Here is a 21,110-nt window from a genome sequence, read left to right as displayed (position 1 = left end):
CACGGGGGTCAAATACGTTTATCCAAAGTTCTAAAAGACCAAGAGTTCTGATATCATGCCAGTATCTATATACAAACGAGCGTTGTGCAAAAATGTCATTGGAATATTTTCAAGGTCAGAGGGGTCAAATTATCTAAAAGCTTCTGAGAATCTCCTAAAAGACCAGATTATTAATATTTCACCAATAGACACATGGGACAGAATCCTTTGTAGTTTCCTTTTATATGGTCTACTTTTCGAGGTCATGGAGGTTACAACATTAAAAAGCTATCTTAGTAAGTCCCTGAAGACCTAGGGCACATATATCTGACCAGGTGTAGGCACCTGGGATGAAGTGCTATAACGCTTAGCCATATGACTGCCATTTTGAAAGGTCACAGGGGTCAATATGTTGAATTATTTTATGTTTTATTCACATTCAAAAATACCAAGAATCCTTGTATTGGTACCTAGAATGCAGCCCGTATTGAGTTCCTTCATTTCAATGACCTCGACCTTGTAGTATGGGATAAGAAATTATTAAAGCGCGCAAGTCATGAAGAAATAAAAAGTAAGGACATATTGTGAGTTGTTATTTATTTAAGCTTTCATCAGGATAAATAGCAGCTTGTACCAAACCAAGTTTCTACAGCAATAACAAGATACCGCTTCCGTAAAACATATTAGCTTTTATCTAATATTCATCGCCTTCCTCTTCTTCTTGACCTTCCGCCGAATCAACTCCCACTTCTTCATAGTCCTTTTCTAGAGCTGCCAAGTCTTCACGAGCCTCCGAGAACTCTCCCTCCTCCATACCCTCTCCCACGTACCAGTGGACAAAGGCACGCTTGGCGTACATCAGATCAAATTTGTGGTCAAGTCGAGCCCAGGCCTCAGCGATAGCTGTCGTATTACTAAGCATGCAAGTTGCACGCTGGACCTTAGCCAGATCACCTCCTGGCACAACGGTGGGTGGCTGGTAGTTGATGCCGACCTTGAAACCAGTGGGACACCAGTCAACGAATTGGATGGTCCTCTTGGTCTTGATGGTAGCAATTGCAGCGTTGACATCCTTTGGCACGACGTCACCTCTGTAGAGAAGGCAACAGGCCATGTATTTTCCGTGTCGTGGATCGCATTTTACCATCTGGTTCGCTGGTTCAAAACAGGCATTGGTGATTTCCGCGACTGTGAGTTGCTCGTGGTAGGCTTTCTCGGCGGAAATGACTGGCGCGTAGGTTGCCAGCGGGAAGTGGATGCGTGGATAAGGTACCAGGTTAGTCTGAAACTCTGTCAGGTCAACGTTCAAAGCACCGTCAAAACGAAGGGAGGCGGTGATGGAGCTGACAATCTGCCCTATCAGGCGGTTCAGATTGGTGTAGGTTGGGCGCTCTATGTCCAGATTACGGCGGCAAATATCATAGATAGCCTCGTTGTCGACCATAAAAGCACAGTCTGAGTGTTCAAGGGTAGTGTGGGTGGTGAGAATGGCATTGTAGGGTTCCACTACCGCGGTAGAAATCTGTGGCGCAGGGTATATGGCGAATTCAAGCTTAGATTTCTTTCCATAATCAACGCTCAGACGTTCCATCAGCAAAGAAGAAAATCCGGACCCGGTGCCACCTCCGAAGCTATGGAAAATAAGAAAGCCTTGTAGACCGGTGCACTGGTCAGCGAGTTTTCTGATGCGGTCAAGAACGAGGTCGATGAGCTCCTTGCCTACAGTATAGTGACCACGAGCGTAGTTGTTAGCGGCGTCCTCCTTGCCAGTGATCAGCTGCTCGGGATGGAAAAGCTGGCGGTATGTTCCAGTTCTTACCTCATCTGTAATCAGAACGTATCATGACGCTAAAATTAGCAACATAGACATAACGCTGCATATTTTTATATTCCTTATTTACAAAAAAAGCCCAGAAAATCCAGAACAACAAGTAATGTGTGTGTTTGTGTGTCTGTTTTTGCAGTTATAATGTATAATAATGTATCAAGTATGTGTGACGGAGAGAGAGAGAGGATGAGGATATGTGAATATGTGTTCGTGTGTTTGTTTGAATGTCGTATGACAATGTATGAAAGTGCGTGCGTGCAGGTTTGTTGTAGTGATATATCATGACCGTGTATAATAAATCCTTTGTTGATATATTAAGTTAATAAACATGTATTTCACCTGTCGTGGTGATGATGAATTATCTATGATTATTCTCGCTGTCGTTGTCATTGGTGATTATTTCAATATTGAAATGTTTCTCCTACAATTAACCTAGATCAATCAAGCGTAACATTGAACATAAAAAATTTACATACAATGTTTTCATTGCAGCCAGTGGACCAAGACCTCATCACGCGCCATCGCTGTTTACATCAGGCAAGGTGTTGCCAAGCACAGAACAAGAATAGTTGTGTTTAAGCTAAGCCAGCTTTCGTGGCGTCTGTTTTCACCCCGCGGACGTCGTCTTTCAACAATTTGGCGGTACTATTTCTTGAACAGCTGTATGACACGGTTTTAATAATTGTTTACCTATATTGTATCTTATTCCTAATAAGTACTGAATTACACATCTTTATATATTTGTTTAAACAGATCTGTATTATTTTTAAGATATTTTATCGATCCTCCTCGGTCGCTCCCTATTTAGGTCATTTGCACCACTGACGCGACCAGGTAGAACGAAGCAGCTGTATGCCACAGGTTTTATTTTTTTAGTATCTAATTCTAACATGATTGTGTTTTGTACGATCATAAGATCACCATGAAAAAACCTCAAAAGTCACAGATTTCTGCACTTTTTACGTTTTCGTTTTTTTTTCAACGGATAAGTTCATTTCAATGAAATTCGTCAGTTATGCGGTTATGCTTACCCTTAACAATATAATTTTAAAAAATCCATGATAAACATTTTAATTAGTGTATAAATATTTCTCCAGGCGTCATTCAAACACATTTTTACTTAATTGAAAAAACAAAAGACGTCTTTTATTATTATTATCATTTTTTATTTTTTTATTGTTTATTTTTTCTCTGACTATATCGTAATAACTTATAAATGACTGGATCTTAGGATCTGGTTTGAAGACATTTTGTGAGTAAGTCAACTAGTAATTCAAGTCCAAAAGTGCTGCGAAACTAAAAGAATGACATTGAGTAAGTTTTTAAGTCGGAGTTATCTAATGAACAACTGCTTGTCGATAACCAACTGATATGATAATGAGTCTGTACATGCACCGTGCTTGGATGAAGAGCTATCAGGCTTGTTTCAAAGAATAACCTTGACCTTAATTCAATGTTATAGAGGTCGAATGTGTTAAAGTCATAGAACGTTTTTTTCCTCGATAATCAAGAGACGTAGGGCCATGATACTTTCACATGCTTAGACGAGGAGCTACAACTAGTGTTGTAGTGACATACTGATGTTTGTGTAGGTTTTGTATTTATAAACTGATGTTTGTGTAGGTTTTGTATTTATAAACTGGTGTTTGTGTGGGTTTTGTATTTATAAACTGGTGTTTGTGTGGGTTTTGTATTTATAAACTGATTTTTGTGTGAGTTTTGTATTTATAAACAGATGTTTGTGTAGGTTTTGTATTTATAAACAAATTTTGTATTTATAAACTACAGAGCTTATTTTATCAAAGAGTAACATACCAACGACTGTGGGCTCGAGATCCACAAACACAGCCCTGGGGACGTGTTTACCAGCTCCAGTCTCGCTAAAGAAAGTATTGAAGGAGTCGTCTCCCCCTCCAATGGTCTTATCAGACGGCATCTGACCATCCGGTTGGATACCATGCTCAAGGCAATACAACTCCCAGCAGGCGTTGCCCATCTGGACACCGGCTTGACCAACATGGATACTGATGCACTCGCGCTGTAAAAGCACATATATATCAATGGATTAGTTATTTATCAGCGGCCTAGACCTTATGTTATAACATAAAGACAAGAAATAATCTATCGTGATTTTGAACTTGACACGTTAGAACTTGCGACCAATGAAGCAAAGGAGGTATTTTTAGTTTTCTTGGTTCGAGAATATTGAAGTTATTTCACAGAAGATGGTGCCAAAATAGGACCAAACCATCACACAGTGCTAAGGGTTAGTGGTTAGGGGCATCAGCCTTTCCTATCTTTACCTGAAAAGCCAACCTAAGTACGCTTTCAGGATGAAATGATTACAAACAGCAAAGGACTATAGATGAACTTAACTTGGATCTGACGTCATTCAGTTAAAAAAAAAACGAGTATCTTTATCAACACCTGGAATATTTACTACTCACGAATGTCACGTGATATTGTCTTAATTACTTGCTAGATATATAAACAGTTAACCTCTCTATCACTGAAAACAAGTATACAAACTTGCAAAATGAATAAACATCACTCACCATTTTGAAGAGGTATGTAGTGACTGCTCTATTGGGACAATAATGAATCCTACAGGCGATGTACTCGTGTATCCAAGGTTTCGTGCCTTATATACCCGGTGTTTATCACCAGTGTCTATAACAACACCGCACGTGGTACACATCAATGAATAATAAAAGGAAATCAATATCGATCCGATTCCGTAAGCCAAGCGTGTAACCATGTGATCACCATCCGTGTCTGTACCACTAATAAACCTTCCACATCATCCCCTGTATTTGTGCGTTGTCACAACCACGGCGTTAGATACAGCGCATATACACTTAATGTGGGTAAATCAAGATCTAACCGCCTCGTGACTTTCACCTGAGCGTGATATCAGTAGGTAGATATATAGTCGCAAAATATAGGGGAACAAATCTCGACAGAGGTTCCCACATCACAGAAGTCATTAAAAATTTGTAATCGCTACCAAAAATTCGTCCTTATACAGTAGTGTTGGGCTGATGTTTCTGCACTGCATCCTCCACGGGTCTTTGATTCAGAACGAGGGGTCAGCTTTGTATGTACAAAATTTGTATGATGGCCGCCATCTTGAAGTCGTTGCTTGTAGAACTCTGTGATCAAAATATGACATAGTTTTGTATAATTCTTGAGACATACATTACTTTTTACATTTGTGGCCATTTTGAAGCAGCCGGTACAGACATGTTGATTTAAAAAAAAATAATGCTGAACCGATTGTTTACTTAAATAGCAGACTTATGACAATTATCGTGTGTGTCATTAGCCATAACTGGAAAAGGTTAAAAAATCAATTGAATTGCCCAATCACTATGTGACGTTTTACGATAATAAAAATACACTAAGATGACATGTTAACCATGTCTTCAACGGTATTAATCATATCCCTTACAATGTTCTGGCAAGTGATTGCTACCACTCATATAAATAAACTATCTAGGCCACTTGAAATAATTTATAAAATGCATCTTAAGAATTGAAAATAAATACACCAAGACATCAATGTCGTAGATGGAACATATGACCCCGTGATAACCCTGCTAACGTCTCCTCTGAATTGTCCACATGTTTAACCTTAACACGAAAAGCATGAACACGTAACATATTTGTCTCTTTTAGCCCGAAGAGCCAGGTGAGCTTCTCTTCAATAACCAACATACCAGATGTCATGGTATTTGACTGGTGAATTGTTGGGATGAAGCCCAACAAAACTGCGAGAAAAGACCTTGACACATATTCAAGGTCAAAGGGGTCGAATTTGTTCAAACCTTTAAACAACTGAAAAACCAAATGCAGCAAAAGTATGGTATTTAGCTGAATGTTCCTAAGATAAAGCCCAACAAAAGAAATGACATTGACCCTTATTCAAGGTCACATGAGTCGAATATGTGAAAACCTGTAAAAGACTTCTTCTGGTAAACCAAAAGTCCGAGAAGATTTGGTGGGAAGGTGTTTCTAGATCAAACCCCGACAAATTTCGAGGGAAAAGATTAAAATTGAATGGACGTGCCCACTTTGAATGCACGTGTTTAATGTGTTTACAATATCGTCTGCCTTCATGTTGCACGGTTTTATCTCTCTGGTCCCCCAGAGTTACTGCCCTTCGCTTCACTCTGTTAGTACAGCGATAAGCTTGAAAGTCTGGAATCGAACCCCGGACGATAACATAAAAGACGACCCGACCACCATCTGATGATGCTTCAGAGATGCCTCCTCCTCGATCAACTTACACTCGCTTTAGACAGTGCCTATTTCTCACTATCAACTGTACAGACCGGAATTACCTACAAAATTGTAGGGAGTAACAAAATTATAAAACCACTTGCATTGACTGTGGTGTTTAAATTTAAAATTTGAGAAAACATCAGTTTTGGTATCTAACTCGAAAGTCAGCTAAGATGCCTTAGGAGTTATTTTCTAATTTGTGGCTTGTGGTTTCTACACAATGGAATTGAATATCAAGTGTATTTTAACTAGTATTTATGTTTCAAGGATATAACTTGTTGGAGTATGGATATTGTTATCAAGAATTAATTAAAATTCACATATTCTTAATATACTTAGTTGAATTAAAACTTTGCACTCTAAAACGGTACACATAAAAAGACATTTTGATAGAGAGAAAAATATTGAACTGGTTCCATCATGTAATTCCCTAGGTTGGCTTAACTTTTAGTATAGACTCTCTTACTTCCTGTGTTTCGGAACATAAACACCTCGGATTTTTACATAGCTTCAAGGTACCGATTGAAACATGGCTGGCATCGGCCAAGAATTTGATGAAAACGAGCTACATAATGCTGGTTTCATCTGTCCAATATGTCTGGAAATATTCACGAATCCGATTGTTTTATCTTGTGGCAACAATCACGTGTAAGTATAATAATTATATCAATACAATTGCTATTCTTCATGTGAATTATGATCGTCTCAAGTAGCCTATAACTAACCCCAAAATTCCGTTTAACCAGTAAAGACAAATTTTGCAATAAGAGATGACATTTTCAACTTAACACCCAGGATTTTGGACATGTATGTACATAACCACGACTATCGCTTTTAATCATGCATGCCTTAAATGTTGACAGGATATGCAAACACTGAATAGAACGTTGTACTTGCTAACTTATTTGTACATTACGGTATAATGAGGTACTTCCCAGGTAATTGAACGCCGTCAAATCTGGCATTGGTCGTGTCGTCAAATATCAGTGTATATGTACATATGAAGGCCTAATGAAAACAAGAGCTATACTTTATCACGGTAAGCATGTTCACTCTGGAAATAGACAATAATTTCCTTGAGCTGGTTAAATTTCCCTGTATCGTTTAGTAGTTGCATCCCTTTATCCTCATGCTCTGATGGTGAGACAGGAAGTAATTTTATTTCTTTATAAAAACACCACATATCTTGCATGCTTCCACCTCACAATTCGAATTCATGGTTTATTTTCATTGTTCGTAAAACATATGCTGAAATTGCAACTGTGGCCTAAGGCTGAATCTGCATCAAAGCCAAGGGATGTAAATCTGCAGATAACACAACAATGAACGACATCATTTTAAATCAACCTGCTGCCCTGTTTTTAAATTTGGAGGTACATAGATACTGATGATGCACTGATGAAACTTTTCAGAATGGCTTAAAAGAGGGTAACTTGGCCAAAATATACTTTTCACTGAATTATTGGTCAGCCATTTTTCCCAGCTTTTTCCCATGATTGGTTTATTATTGTCTTTCCTTGTTACAAAATGTATTTGAAATCTGCAATCTTAAATTTCAGACAATCAGGTTATGTTTGTGTGTACCAAAATTATATTTTATAGCAGGTCAGTGGTGTTTCTTCTCAAGCCTCCTTCAACCAGCTGCCTGATGACTCTGTGAAATTTAAAGGCAACACATATGGGAAGGGAGACAACTCTCTGTCCATTATCTGATTTTTATTCCCAAACTTAGCCTTTTGCAGAGCTCTGCTTAAAAGTAAAGTTAAATATCATGTGGACATCATTTCAAGATCGCTCTGAGTTTTGCAGTGGGCATTTTTGTCTTATGACCTCATGAACTTATAATCTGCATAAACTGGATAGCTTTAGTTTTTATAACATGTGATTAAATCCATTTATTGAAAAAAATATCATGAGTTTCATTGATAAATTTTGGAAATTTTTCTTCAAACACATTTTTACATGTTAGATATCCTCCCAGATATAATTGAATAACCCATTTATATATCCCTGAATATAACAGTGTTATGTTGTTTGTCAAGTGAATAAAAATTGACCATGGAGTATAAGCCATGCCTCCATCAGAGACCTAAATAGGAGAACTTTGCCACTTCCACAGTTCTCAAAGAACATTACTATATTGTCTTCTTGAAGGAAATATATTGATTTTGAAGATTTTGTAGTGATGATGCAGGGAAAAAAATTTAGATGTGAAATTACTACAAAGTTTTCAAAATTTATTAGAGGCATGGCATATATATACAGATGAAATGAGTTAAATGATTATTCTATCATTGAAATCTATAAACCAGTTTAAAATTGAGTGATAAAAAGAGGATAAGAGACCAATATGACAACACAATATAAAGTTTAATTCTACACAACATTAATGATGGTTTTTTTCTCAATTTAGTTACTAAAATATTATGAAAACCACAAATATTAAAATTGATAAAAGATGAGTTTCACATTTTGTTATTTATAACTTTACATCATTTTACCATAGGTCAAGGGTCAAACATCCAGTTGTTTTTACCTTTACATCATATTACCATAGGTCAAGGGTCAAACATCCAATTGTTTATACCTTAATATCATATTACCATAGGTCAAAGGTCAAATATCTACTGGTATTTTGTAATGAACAGGAATGTTCAGAAAACAGTTATTTTGTAGGTTTTGTTTTTATTTCATTCATATTGTAATTAGCCAGGTAACTAAAGTATTTCATTTATCAATGTGCTTAGCACTAAGATTAAAATAGGTTTGTTTAAAGAGACTAAAAACAAACGGAGAAAACAAAATGTGATTATTTGTTTGCAATTATGGATCAGTGAATCTTGTAGATATTAAGTTTGGCAAGATGTTTATCACCTAGGTATGTGTGTATGGTTACAGATACTGTGAGGAATGTGTGCTTGCATATCAACACACATCAGAACCAGAATGTCCTGAATGTCGGCAGCCATTCTGTTTGGACCAGGTGTGTCATGCCATTGACTTAATGAATCGAATATCCTCGGCTGTGTCTCGGTGTAAATGGTGCGGATTACAGGTGAGTAAACTTGATCAGGTACTATGTGGGAGTTCTCAAAACCTCCAAACTGATGATATAGACTCATTTAAACTACACCAAAAGATTATCTGATATAAATAGGGCTGAGGAGAAGGTAATTTGGAAATCTTTAGTTAGATATGACATAAACCTGTCAGCATTTCACCAGAATTACACAAAAGAAAACTAGAGGATCTTGCCTTCATGTAAGCTAAAGTACAAGGTCAGATTCTGTTATTAGGTTATCTATCAATTTGACAATAATGTTTGGATTGCTAAAATAAAGTCACATTACTATTATAGTGAATTAACCGTTTTGGACAAGAGATATTCTGTTATGTTTTTTTTTTTTTGTTATGGTTTATCCTGAAATTTTTGGTGTGTCAATGATCCAATTTTTCATCAGTTATTTCTTTCTCATAATTCACGAAGTCATGAAGAACTGAGTGGAATTTTGTTCCAATTTGGTCAGAAGCATCCTTAGGAAACGGGAAACCAGTTTTATTTCAGCGACAGGTCAGAGTGGGCCTCAAGGAGCCAGCTCCCCTAAAATAGAAATTAAGTAAACTCTTTAAAAAATGTAGAAATGATAGGATTGTGTCCAATTTTAACAAGGCTCATTTTTGTATAAGAAATGAATGTGACAAACCTGTTGTCAGAGGGGTGGGGTCCAATAGGGAAAGTACAGATGACCTTTTGAAGTCTTTTTGTAAATGAGAGGATTTTCACCAAAAGAAAATGATTTAATCTGAAGCATCCTTAAATGGGAGGAATTCAATATTGTATAAACCAAGGACCCAAAGCCATGCTTAAGAGGCCAATTGATGGGGCCTAAACACCTACAAAATACTGCTTTGGTTTGGATAAATTAATATTAACCAAACTAAATCAGTGACACAGGGTCTCAGATTTGTTTTATAAAGGAATGAGAAATATGGGAAAAGATATTACCAAATCAAGTGTCACATGAAAGAAGAATTATATCCCTGATGGTATAGTTAGACAGGTGTTAAAATAAGAAAAATGGTCTTGACAGATTCAGCCCTTTAGGCATCTTGTAGTATATTTTGGTACAAGTATTTAAGAAGATGTCTGTATGTAGAGGCCAGTGGCTTTGTGAGTCTCATTGATCACTAGGTCACTTGTGATCAATGTATAATCATATTGTTAATTTCCAACAATCAAGAAAGGTTTCTTTTTTCTTGTTGCAGCTCACTTTACCAGACTTGAAAAGACACCTGAAAATATGTCAACAGCAAAATACAAAAATTGAACAGTTTAAGCCCATAGGATGTACCTCACAAACAATCCCTAGGTTTGTATACAGATCAATTCTCACAAACAATCCCTAGGTTTGTATGCAGATCAATTCTCACAAACAATCCCTAGGTTTGTATGCAGATCAATTCTCACAAACAATCCCTAGGTTTGTATACAGATCAATTCTCACATAATCCCTAGGTTTGTATACAGATCAATTCTCACAAACAGTCCCTAGGTTTGTATACAGATCAATTCTCACAAACAATCCCTAGTCCCTAGGTTTGTATACAGATCAATTCTCACAACAATCCCTAGGTTTGTATACAGATCAATTCTCACAAACAATCCCTAGGTTTGTATACAGATCAATTCTCACAACAATCCCTAGGTTTGTATACAGATAAATTCTCACATAATCCCTAGGTTTGTATACAGATCAATTCTCACAAACAGTCCCTAGGTTTGTATACAGATCAATTCTCACAAACAATCCCTAGGTTTGTATACAGATCAATTCTCACAAACAATCCCTAGGTTTGTATACAGATCAATTCTCACAAACAATCCCTAGGTTTGTATACAGATCAATTCTCACAAACAATCCCTAGGTTTGTATACAGATCAATTCTCACATAATCCCTAGGTTTGTATACAGGTCAATTCTCACATAATCCCTAGGTTTGTATGCAGATCAATTCTCACAAACAATCCCTAGGTTTGTATACAGATCAATTCTCACAAACAATCCCTAGGTTTGTATACAGATCAATTCTCACATAATCCCTAGGTTTGTATACAGGTCAATTCTCACAAACAATCCCTAGGTTTGTATACAGATCAATTCTCACAAACAATCCCTAGGTTTGTATACAGATCAATTCTCACAAACAATCCCTAGGTTTGTATACAGATCAATTCTCACAAACAATCCCTAGGTTTGTATACAGATCAATTCTCACAAACCCTAGGTTTGTATCCAATAGGTTTGTATACAGATTTGGTTTGTATACAGACAGATCAATTCTCACAAACAATCCCTAGGTTTGTATACAGATCAATTCCAAAGGGGTGTATACAGATCAATTCTCACAAACAATATAGGTTTGTATACAGATCAATTCTCACAAACAATCCCTAGGTTTGTATACAGATCAATTCTCACAAACCCCTATGGCCCATCCACAAGGGGGTGAGGGTATACAGGATACAGATCTCAATTCTCACAAACAATCCCTAGACCATGGCCCATCCCAAGGGGGTGAGAGGCAGGACTCAAGACCATGGCCCATCCCAAGGGGGTGAGGGGCAGGACTCAAGACCATGGCCCATCCCAAGGGGGTGAGGGGCAGGACTCAAGACCATGACCCATCCCAAGGGGGTGAGGGGCAGGACTTAAGACCATGGCCCATCCCAAGGGGGTGAGGGGCTGGACTCAAGACCATGGTCAGTCCCAAGGGGGTGAGGGTCAGGACTCAAGACCATGGCCCATCCCAAAGGTGGTGAGGGGCAGGACTCAAGACCATGGCCCATCTCAAGGGGGTTGAGGGGTAGGACTCAAGACCATGGCCCATCCCAAGGGGGTAAGGGGCTGGACTCAAGACCATGACCCATCCCAAGGGGATGAGGGGCAGGACTCAAGACCATGGCCCATCCCAAGGGGGTGAGGGGCTGGACTCAAGACCATGACCCATCCCAAGGGGGTGAGGGGCAGGACTTAAGACCATGGCCGATCCCAAGGGGGTGAGGGGCTGGACTCAAGACCATGGTCAGTCCCAAGGGGGTGAGGGTCAGGACTCAAGACCATGGCCCATCTCAAGGGGGTTGAGGGGTAGGACTCAAGACCATGGCCCATGCCAGGTGCAGGACTCAAAACTGGATCAGATTTGTAAGTTTCACTAATCTCCCTTAAACAAAGACCCAGAGTGGATAATGAATCTGGGTCAGTTGGGAGTGGGCAATATCTTAGGATTTCAGTATTGATTGATGTTGTAACTATGAGGTTATTACTAATATAACACTGTTTACCCCCGGATACCAAGGGGCTAAGGTTACTCAAAATTTTGACAATATTTTTTTCATGTTGGGATTAATTAAAAACCTTCTTCAGAACATCAGGTGATCCTTAAGGACCATGAGCCTTCTAATGCTCCCCAGAAATTATCAGAGAAACATATAAATGCATATTTGTCCTTCCATCTATCCATCTTTCCGTCAGTCCTTTTGTGTCAACAGACAATAATAAGGCGAGGATCATGAAACGTGTTATATAAATTGATCATTCTAAGATGTTATTTAGAGTTTTAGCTGCTTGTTAAAATTTTGTATAAAATACAGTTGGGGAAGCACTCATCAGTTTGACTTATATCTATGTATTTTCTTTTCAGTAATCTACCAAACAGATTGACTTTCCAGTGTCCATTGTGTGACCAGCAAAACCTGACCTGTCAAGATCTTGTTCAACATTGCAATGACAACCACAGGAAGGTCAAAACTAACATGGTAAGCATCTCAGTGTCAGGCTCATTATATCAGAATCATAGCTTCTTTGTTTACTTTACAACTGTAGCATCTCTGTGTACTGTACAGCTGTAGCGTCTATGTGTACTGAGCAGGTGTAGTGTCTCTGTGTACTGTACAGCTGTAGTGTCTCTGTGTACTGTACTGCTGTAGTGTCTCTGTGTATTGTACAGCTGTAGCGTCTCTGTGTACTGTACAGCTGTAGTGACTCTGTGTACTGTACAGCTGTAGTGTCTCTGTGTACTGTACAGCTGTAGTGTCTCTGTGTACTGTACAGCTGTAGTGACTCTGTGTACTGTGAAGGTGTAGTGTCTCTGTGTACTGTGCAGCTGTAGTGACTCTGTGTACTGTACAGCTGTAGTGACTCTGTGTACTGTACAGCTGTAGTGTCTCTGTGTACTGTACAGCTGTAGTGTCTCTGTGTACTGTACAGCTGTAGTTTCACTGTGTTCTGTACAGCTGTAGTGACTCTGTGTACTGTACAGCTGTAGTGTCTCTGTGTACTGTACAGCTGTAGTGTCTCTGTGTACTGTACAGCTGTAGTCTCTGTGTACTGTGCAGGTGTAGTGTCTTTGTGTACTGTGCAGCTGTAGTGTCACTGTGTACTGTACAGCTGTAGTGACTCTGTATACTGTACAGCTGTAGTGTCTCTGTGTACTGTACAGCTGTAGTGTCACTGTGTACTGTACAGCTGTAGTGTCTCTGTGTACTGTACAGCTGTAGTGTCACTGTGTACTGTACAGCTGTAGTGACTCTGTGTACTGTACAGCTGTAGTGACTCTTTATACTGTACAGCTGTAGTGACTCTGTGTACTGTACAGCTGTAGTGTCTCTGTGTACTGTACAGCTGTAGTTTCACTGTGTACTGTACAGCTGTAGTGACTCTGTGTACTGTACAGCTGTAGTGACTCTTTATACTGTACAGCTGTAGTGACTCTGTGTACTGTACAGCTGTAGTGACTCTGTGTACTGTACAGCTGTAGTGTCTCTGTATACTGTACAGCTGTAGTGACTCTGTGTACTGTACAGCTGTAATTTTTGAGAATAAAGTTGATTTTTCATTGGAAAGAACTTGATAAAAAGTATTAAAATAAGACGACAGTTTTGATGGTATGCAGGTATTGACACTGGCTTAATGTCATCAATGTCACTATTTCTTTTTCATGACACTTGCAAGCTACTTACTCTTTAACCTTTATATTCAATATTGCTTACCTCAGATGACTTTAAAAGTCACTAGGCCTCTTGTTGCACTAGTGTGGGTCAACACTCCAGAAGCTGGGTACTACTTGAGATAGCTTTTAAGTCCAATAATTCTGACAAATATTAACAAAGATTGTTCCATATCATTTTGCCTAAATAGACAAGCTATCATCGAACCCATGTCATTGATATATAAAGCAATATACAGTCGAAACTTGTTATCTTGAAATTCAGGGGACTTTGGAAAATAATAAGACTTGTCCGAATTTCGACTCAAAGTGTTGACGATATCATCTAAGCCATATGTCATTGATATATAAGAAATTTACAGATTGTACAAAATTTTGTTCAAATTTGATGGTAAAAATTAAAGTTATTTGACGGAAAAAAGAATCAATCTATTTTAATGTTTTTTTATTCCCATAGTTCTGACAAATATTGGCAGATTTTGAGGAAATAACGAAATGGTCTATATTAAAGATTATGAAAGCAATATCCCAAATTTTGCTCAAGTCTGACTGTAAAAAACTGAAGTAATTTGGAGGAAACAACAAAATGGTCTGCTTTAAAGATTATGAAACAATAAACCAAATTTGGTTCAAATTTGACTATAAGAAATTTAATCAATTTGGTTGAAACAAAGAAATTATCTATTTTAAAGATTATAAAGCAATAAACAAATTTGGTTCAAAGCTTATGACAAGGTCAAAAGGTCAAATGAATCAAATATAGTATCAGGAATAGAATAAGACAGAAATCATTATCTCTTAATTATAACAGCGTAAAGATGTGAGTCAAAGTTGTGTGCTAACAAACAGACAGATAGAACAAAAACAAGGGGACATAGAATTGCAATGTGGATGGTCGGATGGCTCAGTGGTAATGCACTCGCCTTTCACCTAGTTGTCCGCGGTTCGATTCCCGGAATAGATATGAAAAGGTATGGGGTCTCCTGCCCAACCATGTGTGTTTTCCCTGGGTATTCTGGTTTCCTACCACAATAAGACCCCTATCCAGGCCAACAAGAGTGATTCATATAAGTTGGAAAAACTTGTTTCGCAATTGTTGTAAAATGAATCAAAGTTTTTATTTTCAACATTGAATGTGTTTTAGCAATATCCCTATTCCTTCATTTTTTTCAATGTAATTTTCTTTTGATTTTTTGCCGTATTTTGAAGAAAAAAAAATCAAGCTCTATGGAATTCTACAGTAGTTGACAGTAAGTTTCCTCACTTGTTTTTATTTAGGTTTGTCCAGTTTGTAAGGCAATGCCGTGGGGAGACCCGAACCTACAAAGCTCAGACTTTCTTCAACATCTAAATGTCCGACACAAGTTTGAGTATGATACATTTGTGGTGAGTGATTTCCTTGAATATCTTATCTATGTGAAATAAAGGGATTGTTAACATAGAGATTAAACCAGAAGCCAGCATATAAGCATTCTTAATTTTTAGCCCACCATCATCATCAGACGGGCTATTCAGATCACCCTTTGTCCATCGTCCATTCATAAACAATTTGTGTTATCACTTTTTCTTGAGAAGTGCTTGATGGATCTCTCTCAGATTTCATATGAAGGCTCCACTTGGTCTAGTTCTGCCCATTTGATTTTGGGACTGATCAGAAAAATAAAATGGCCGACAGGTGGCCATCTTGAATTTATTCAATTAAGTTTGTTATTGTCGTTTCATGAAAAGCATGAGATGGATCTCTCTCAAATTTCATATGTAGGTTTGCCTTGGTCTCTAGATGTGCCCATTTAAGTTTAGGAGTGATCAGAAAAACAAAATGGCTGACAGATGGCCATCTTTGACTTTGACATTGCAAGTTTGTTATCACTATTTATTGAGAAGTACGGGAAGGATCTTTCTTAAATTTCATATGCACTTCATGTTGGAGGTCTACTTTTAACAGTAGCAATAAGTATTGCCAGTAACAGACTCCTTCCCCTTTTGAGGAGGGGTGAGTCTTTTATGGAGTTAAAATAAATTTGTTTCAGCAAACTGAACCAGGTGAGCGATACTGTCTTTTGTTATTGTTATATAGCAGTCTTCGATTGTCCCAACTTATTTGACCCAAGTAACCTTTTAATATGGGTCAAATTTATTTCTTTTCGCAAATTTTGGTGGACTTAATTGAAAAGAAATGACTTTGACTCATGTTCAAGGTCACAGGTTTCATATCAGTAAGGCTTCTGATGTTTGGCTAAATCAGTGTCAATGAAACTCGGCAGAACCCTTCCATGGCCGAAGGTTATCCAAAATTGTAGATTATATGGTCTTTAACTTGGTAAAAATTGTAAGGATAAGGATGACAGTTCAATGTTGTGCACATATTGACCCTGGCTGATCCCTAGGGGCTGATGGGCAAGGCCAGTAAGGTCAAATTTTGGGCCTCTTGTTTTAAAAGAAATGACCTTGATCTGCATTCAATGTCAACATCTTTTTGTTAAAACTTATAAATGACTTACATTAATTGCCTAAAGGCCCAGAATCATGATATTTGGCAGATGGAGCTTGTTGGAAGTTTAAAACAGTGGTATGAAATGCTTGTGTATTTGATATATGCATTGAATAATACCCTGTGAGAGATACAGGCCCATTTGGCCTCTTGTAGTAATTATAAAACAAAAACTGTTCAATTTACCGGAGTTGAATCTTGACAGATTCCAATAAACTTGATAATAAAGAAAGTTGATTCTTACATAACCATGTATTGTAGGCTTAATATGGTAAAACATTTCCATGTATTGTAGGCTTGATATGGTAAAACATATCCATGTATTGTAGGCTTAATATGGTAAAACATACGGTATCCATGTATTGTAGGCTTGATATGGTAAAACATGTCCATGTATTGTAGGCTTAATATGGTAAAACATATCCATGTATTGTAGGCTTAATATGGTAAAACATTTCCATGTATTGTAGGCTTAATATGGTAAAACATATCCATGTATTGTAGGCTTGATGTGGTAAAACATATCCATGTATTGTAGGCTTAATATGGTAAAACATCCATGTATTGTAGGCTTGATGTGGTAAAACATATCCATGTATTGTAGGCTTAATATGGTAAAACATTTCCATGTATTGTAGGCTTAATATGGTAAAACATATCCATGTATTGTAGGCTTGATGTGGTAAAACATATCCATGTATTGTAGGCATTCCATGTATTGTAGGCTTAATATGGTGAAACATACGGTATCCATGTATTGTAGGCTTGATATGGTAAAACATATCCATGTATTGTAGGCTTAATATGGTAAAACATGTCCATGTATTGTAGGCTTAATATGGTAAAACATATCCATGTATTGTAGGCTTAATATGGTAAAACATCCATGTATTGTAGGCTTGATATGGTAAAACATATCCATGTATTGTAGGCTTGATATGGTAAAACATATCCATGTATTGTAGGCTTAATATGGTAAAACATATCCATGTATTGTAGGCTTAATATGGTAAAACATATCCATGTATTGTAGGCTTAATATGGTAAAACATATCCATGTATTGTAGGCTTAATATGAAACATATTGTAGGCTTGATATGGTAAAACATATCCATGTATTGTAGGCTTGATATGGTAAAACATATCCATGTATTGTAGGCTTAATATGGTAAAACATATCCATGTATTGTAGGCTTAATATGGTGAAACATACATATGTATTGTAGGCTTGATATGGTAAAGCATATCCATGTATTGTAGGCTTAATATGGTAAAACATATCCATGTATTGTAGGCTTAATATGGTAAAACATATCCATGTATTGTAGGCTTAATATGGTGAAACATATCCATGTATTGTAGGCTTAATATGGTGAAACATACAGTATCCATGTATTGTAGGCTTGATATGGTAAAACATATCCATGTATTGTAGGCTTAATATGGTAAAACATATCCATGTATTGTAGGCTTAATATGGTAAAACATATCCATGTATTGTAGGCTTAATATGGTAAAACATCCATGTATTGTAGGCTTGATATGGTAAAACATATCCATGTATTGTAGGCTTGATGTGGTAAAACATACAGTATCCATGTATTGTAGGCTTGATATGGTAAAACATATCCATGTATTGTAGGCTTAATATGGTAAAACATAACCATGTATTGTAGGCTTAATATGGTAAAACATATCCATGTATTGTAGGCTTGATGTGGTAAAACATATCCATGTATTGTAGGCTTAATATGGTAAAACATATCCATGTATTGTAGGCTTAATATGGTAAAACATAACCATGTATTGTAGGCTTAATATGGTAAAACATATCCATGTATTGTAGGCTTAATATGGTAAAACATATGGTATCCATGTATTGTAGGCTTGATATGGTAAAACATGTCCATGTATTGTAGGCTTAATATGGTAAAACATATCCATGTATTGTAGGCTTGATGTGGTAAAACATATCCATGTATTGTAGGCTTAATATGGTAAAACATATCCATGTATTGTAGGCTTAATATGGTAAAACATATCCATGTATTGAAACATTCTTTAAAATGTTTACTGGTTAAAAAAAACTGGCTTTTTGTTTTTTCAGGATTATGAACAAGATGATGAGGAAATGCTGCGACAAGCGATTGAGGCTTCGATGAAACATTACTGAGTGAAATCAATGTTAACAGGAAAACTCTGTGATATGCTGTAAAGCTATAGAAAAGGGGCAAAGATCTCAGTGATTTTTAATAGTAAAAGCTCCAACATTAAAATGACTATTCATTGACTTGTTTAAGTTTGTCATCTGACTTTTCTGGTTCAGGTGACCTTTATCATGTTTCTCCCATCATTGTACACTATGCATGGCAGCAATGCACTTTGAACCTCAATTTTAAAATCCTACCCCAGAGGAAAATTTTTGCAAAAACCACTCTTGCCAAATGCCTGAATGGACTTAATCCTGATACATCATTAGGGAAGGATTATAACCATATCATATATAAATGGGGGTTACATAACCCCAAGGGACCAGGATGTCGGGGACCTTGCCTTTTGGGGAATCAAGGAGTTTTGTTCAAAATGGGTATTTCTCAAAAATGCAAAGACAGATTTTGCTGAAAATTGGTAGGAAACAACAATTTAGTGTAAGAGACCAAGAGTTATTTATTTTAGTTGGTACTACTTAATTACATATTTATTAAATTAAGCTCCTGACTAACAGAATGAGGCTCCATAGGGGAAAAAAAGAGGTTAATCCTCAGGACAAAGTGAGGCTCGGGAAAATAGAAGTCAATAGTCCTCAGGACTAACATTGTGAGGTTCAATGGGAAAAAAATGTTACTCCTTGGGACTGAAAGAGTGAGGTTCAATAGGGAAAACTGGTTAATCCTCAGGACTAACAAAACAGAGTGAGGCTCAATAGGAAAAACAGGTTAACCCTTAGAACTAACAAAACAGAGTGAGGCTCAATAGGAAAAACAGGTTAACCCTTAGAACTAACAAAACAGAGTGAGGCTCAATAGGAAATAGACAGGGTAATCCTCAGGATTAACAAAACAGATAGAGGCTCAATAGGGAAACAGGTTAACCCTTAGAACTAACAAAACAGTGTGAGGCTCCATAGGGAAATGCAGGTTAATCCTCAGGACAAACAGAATGATACTCATCAGGGGAAATACAGATTAATCCATTTTTGCTTTGAATATATAGCATCTTTTTGAGTAAGGAGAACTAGGTCAGTCTGGTACCTTTGGGGGTAGAGGGCTGGGAGCTGAATGGTCCCTTTGGGGGTAGAGGGCTGGGGGCTGAATGGTCCCCTTGGGAGTAGAAGATTGGGGCTGAATGGTTCCTTTGGGGGTAGAGGGCTGGGAGCTGAATGGTCTCTTTGGGGGGTAGAGGGCTGGGGGCTGAATGGCTCCTTTGGGGGGGTAGAGGGCTGGGGGCTGAATGGCTCCTTTGGGGGGGTAGAGGGCTGGGGGCTGAATGGCTCCTTTGGGGGGTAGAGGGCTGGGGGCTGAATGGCTCCTTTGGAGGGTAGAGGGCTGGGGGCTGAATGGTCCCCTTGGGAGTGGAAGATTGGGGCTGAATGGTCCCTTTGGGGGTAGAGGGCTGGGGCTGAATGGACCCTTTCGGGGTAGAGGGTTGGGGCTGAATGGTTCCTTTGGGGGGTAGAGGGGTGGGGCTGAATGGGGCAAAGAATGTAAGTGTTTATCTCTTTATGCTCCCTAAAAACTTTGGACGGAGCATTTATGGTCACCATATTGTCCATTTTTCTGCCTGTGCTTTTATGTCTGGAGCATAACTTTGCCCATGGTTAAGCAAGCTAAGGATCATGAATACATTGGTCATACTAAGGGGATGTGCAATGTACCAAATTCAGGGCCCTCAACCCCTCAATTAAAGAGTTCCTGCTTTTTGTTAAAATTTTGTTTCCTGAGCATAACTTGCTTTCATTGAAATAAGGATAATGAAACTAGGTGTATACATTGTGCATTGTACCAAGGTTAGGGCCTGCAGCCCCTCAATACACAGTTATTTTAATCTTGTTTCATGAGCCGAACTTTGCTTGCATTAAAATTAGGATTATGAAACTTGGTGTTTAAATTGATCATACTAAGACAATATGCAGTGTACCAAATTCAGGGCCTGCAACACTTAATTACAAAATTATTGCCCTTTATTGAAATATTGTGTCCTATCAAGTTGTTTTGGGGGTAGTATTTATCAGTTTCAATGATACTCACATTTGACAGATTTTTGGGAGGGGCGTCCTTTTAGGAAGTTTCTTTTTTTAACTGATCTTGGCCTCCAGGGAACAGAGAACCAAACCCCAATTGACAGGGCATGGCAAAAACTTTCTAAAGCATACATTCTGGGATAAAGGCCAAGTTAATAGTACTTCTCTGGATGAGGAATTCACTAGTCTAGAAATTTTACATTGAAATTTTCAAACCATGAATAGACTGTTCACACAACATGTGTCAGGCTTTCAGTCAAGTTGTGAATCAGTTGTTGGTA

At 37.8% G+C, this 21,110-nt stretch overlaps 3 protein-coding genes across 3 annotated transcripts; 1 reads left to right on the top strand and 2 right to left on the bottom strand.

Annotated features, from left to right (window-relative positions):
• Positions 1 to 673: 673 nt before the first annotated feature.
• Positions 674 to 3,845, bottom strand: LOC132551487 (tubulin alpha-1 chain). The gene is made up of 2 exons (XM_060215632.1): positions 3,623 to 3,845; positions 674 to 1,803 (listed from the first exon to the last, which is right to left on the bottom strand). Exons 1-2 carry the CDS (start codon positions 3,801 to 3,803, stop codon positions 674 to 676), a joined length of 1,311 nt encoding a protein of 436 aa, XP_060071615.1. The 5' UTR covers positions 3,804 to 3,845.
• Positions 3,846 to 6,620: 2,775 nt separating this feature from the next.
• Positions 6,621 to 19,968, top strand: LOC132551490 (E3 ubiquitin-protein ligase RNF166-like). Its single transcript, XM_060215635.1, has 6 exons — positions 6,621 to 6,739; positions 8,990 to 9,146; positions 10,358 to 10,461; positions 12,794 to 12,908; positions 15,377 to 15,484; positions 18,697 to 19,968. Exons 1-6 carry the CDS (start codon positions 6,621 to 6,623, stop codon positions 18,760 to 18,762), a joined length of 669 nt encoding a protein of 222 aa, XP_060071618.1. The 3' UTR covers positions 18,763 to 19,968.
• Positions 19,829 to 20,963, bottom strand: LOC132551480 (uncharacterized). The gene is made up of 2 exons (XM_060215625.1): positions 20,837 to 20,963; positions 19,829 to 20,274 (listed from the first exon to the last, which is right to left on the bottom strand). Exons 1-2 carry the CDS (start codon positions 20,961 to 20,963, stop codon positions 19,829 to 19,831), a joined length of 573 nt encoding a protein of 190 aa, XP_060071608.1.
• Between the last annotated feature and the right edge of the window lie 147 nt (positions 20,964 to 21,110).

The sequence above is a fragment of the Ylistrum balloti genome, unplaced genomic scaffold (genome assembly GCF_031769215.1).
Source record: "Ylistrum balloti isolate Yb309-2 unplaced genomic scaffold, AGI_CSIRO_Ybal_v1 Utg370202, whole genome shotgun sequence".
Lineage (NCBI taxonomy): Eukaryota > Metazoa > Mollusca > Bivalvia > Pectinida > Pectinidae > Ylistrum > Ylistrum balloti.
The sequence above is the reverse complement of the archived record's forward strand: the minus strand, read 5'-3'. Positions and strand labels throughout refer to the sequence as shown.

Excerpts from the sequence above, each read along its gene's own strand:
- LOC132551480 (XM_060215625.1), bottom strand. The coding sequence starts at position 20,963 with ATGTATGCTTTAGAAAGTTTTTGCCATGCCCTGTCAATTGGGGTTTGG. Across the intron at positions 20,275-20,836 it reads CTCCCAAAAATCTGTCAAAT|CCCCACCCCTCTACCCCCCA; the intron begins GTGAGTATCATT and ends TGCCCCATTCAG.
- LOC132551487 (XM_060215632.1), bottom strand. The coding sequence starts at position 3,803 with ATGGGCAACGCCTGCTGGGAGTTGTATTGCCTTGAGCATGGTATCCAA. Across the intron at positions 1,804-3,622 it reads TCTCGAGCCCACAGTCGTTG|ATGAGGTAAGAACTGGAACA; the intron begins GTATGTTACTCT and ends TTCTGATTACAG.
- LOC132551490 (XM_060215635.1), top strand. The coding sequence starts at position 6,621 with ATGGCTGGCATCGGCCAAGAATTTGATGAAAACGAGCTACATAATGCT. Across the intron at positions 6,740-8,989 it reads TCTTGTGGCAACAATCACGT|ATACTGTGAGGAATGTGTGC; the intron begins GTAAGTATAATA and ends GTATGGTTACAG. Across the intron at positions 9,147-10,357 it reads GTAAATGGTGCGGATTACAG|CTCACTTTACCAGACTTGAA; the intron begins GTGAGTAAACTT and ends TTCTTGTTGCAG.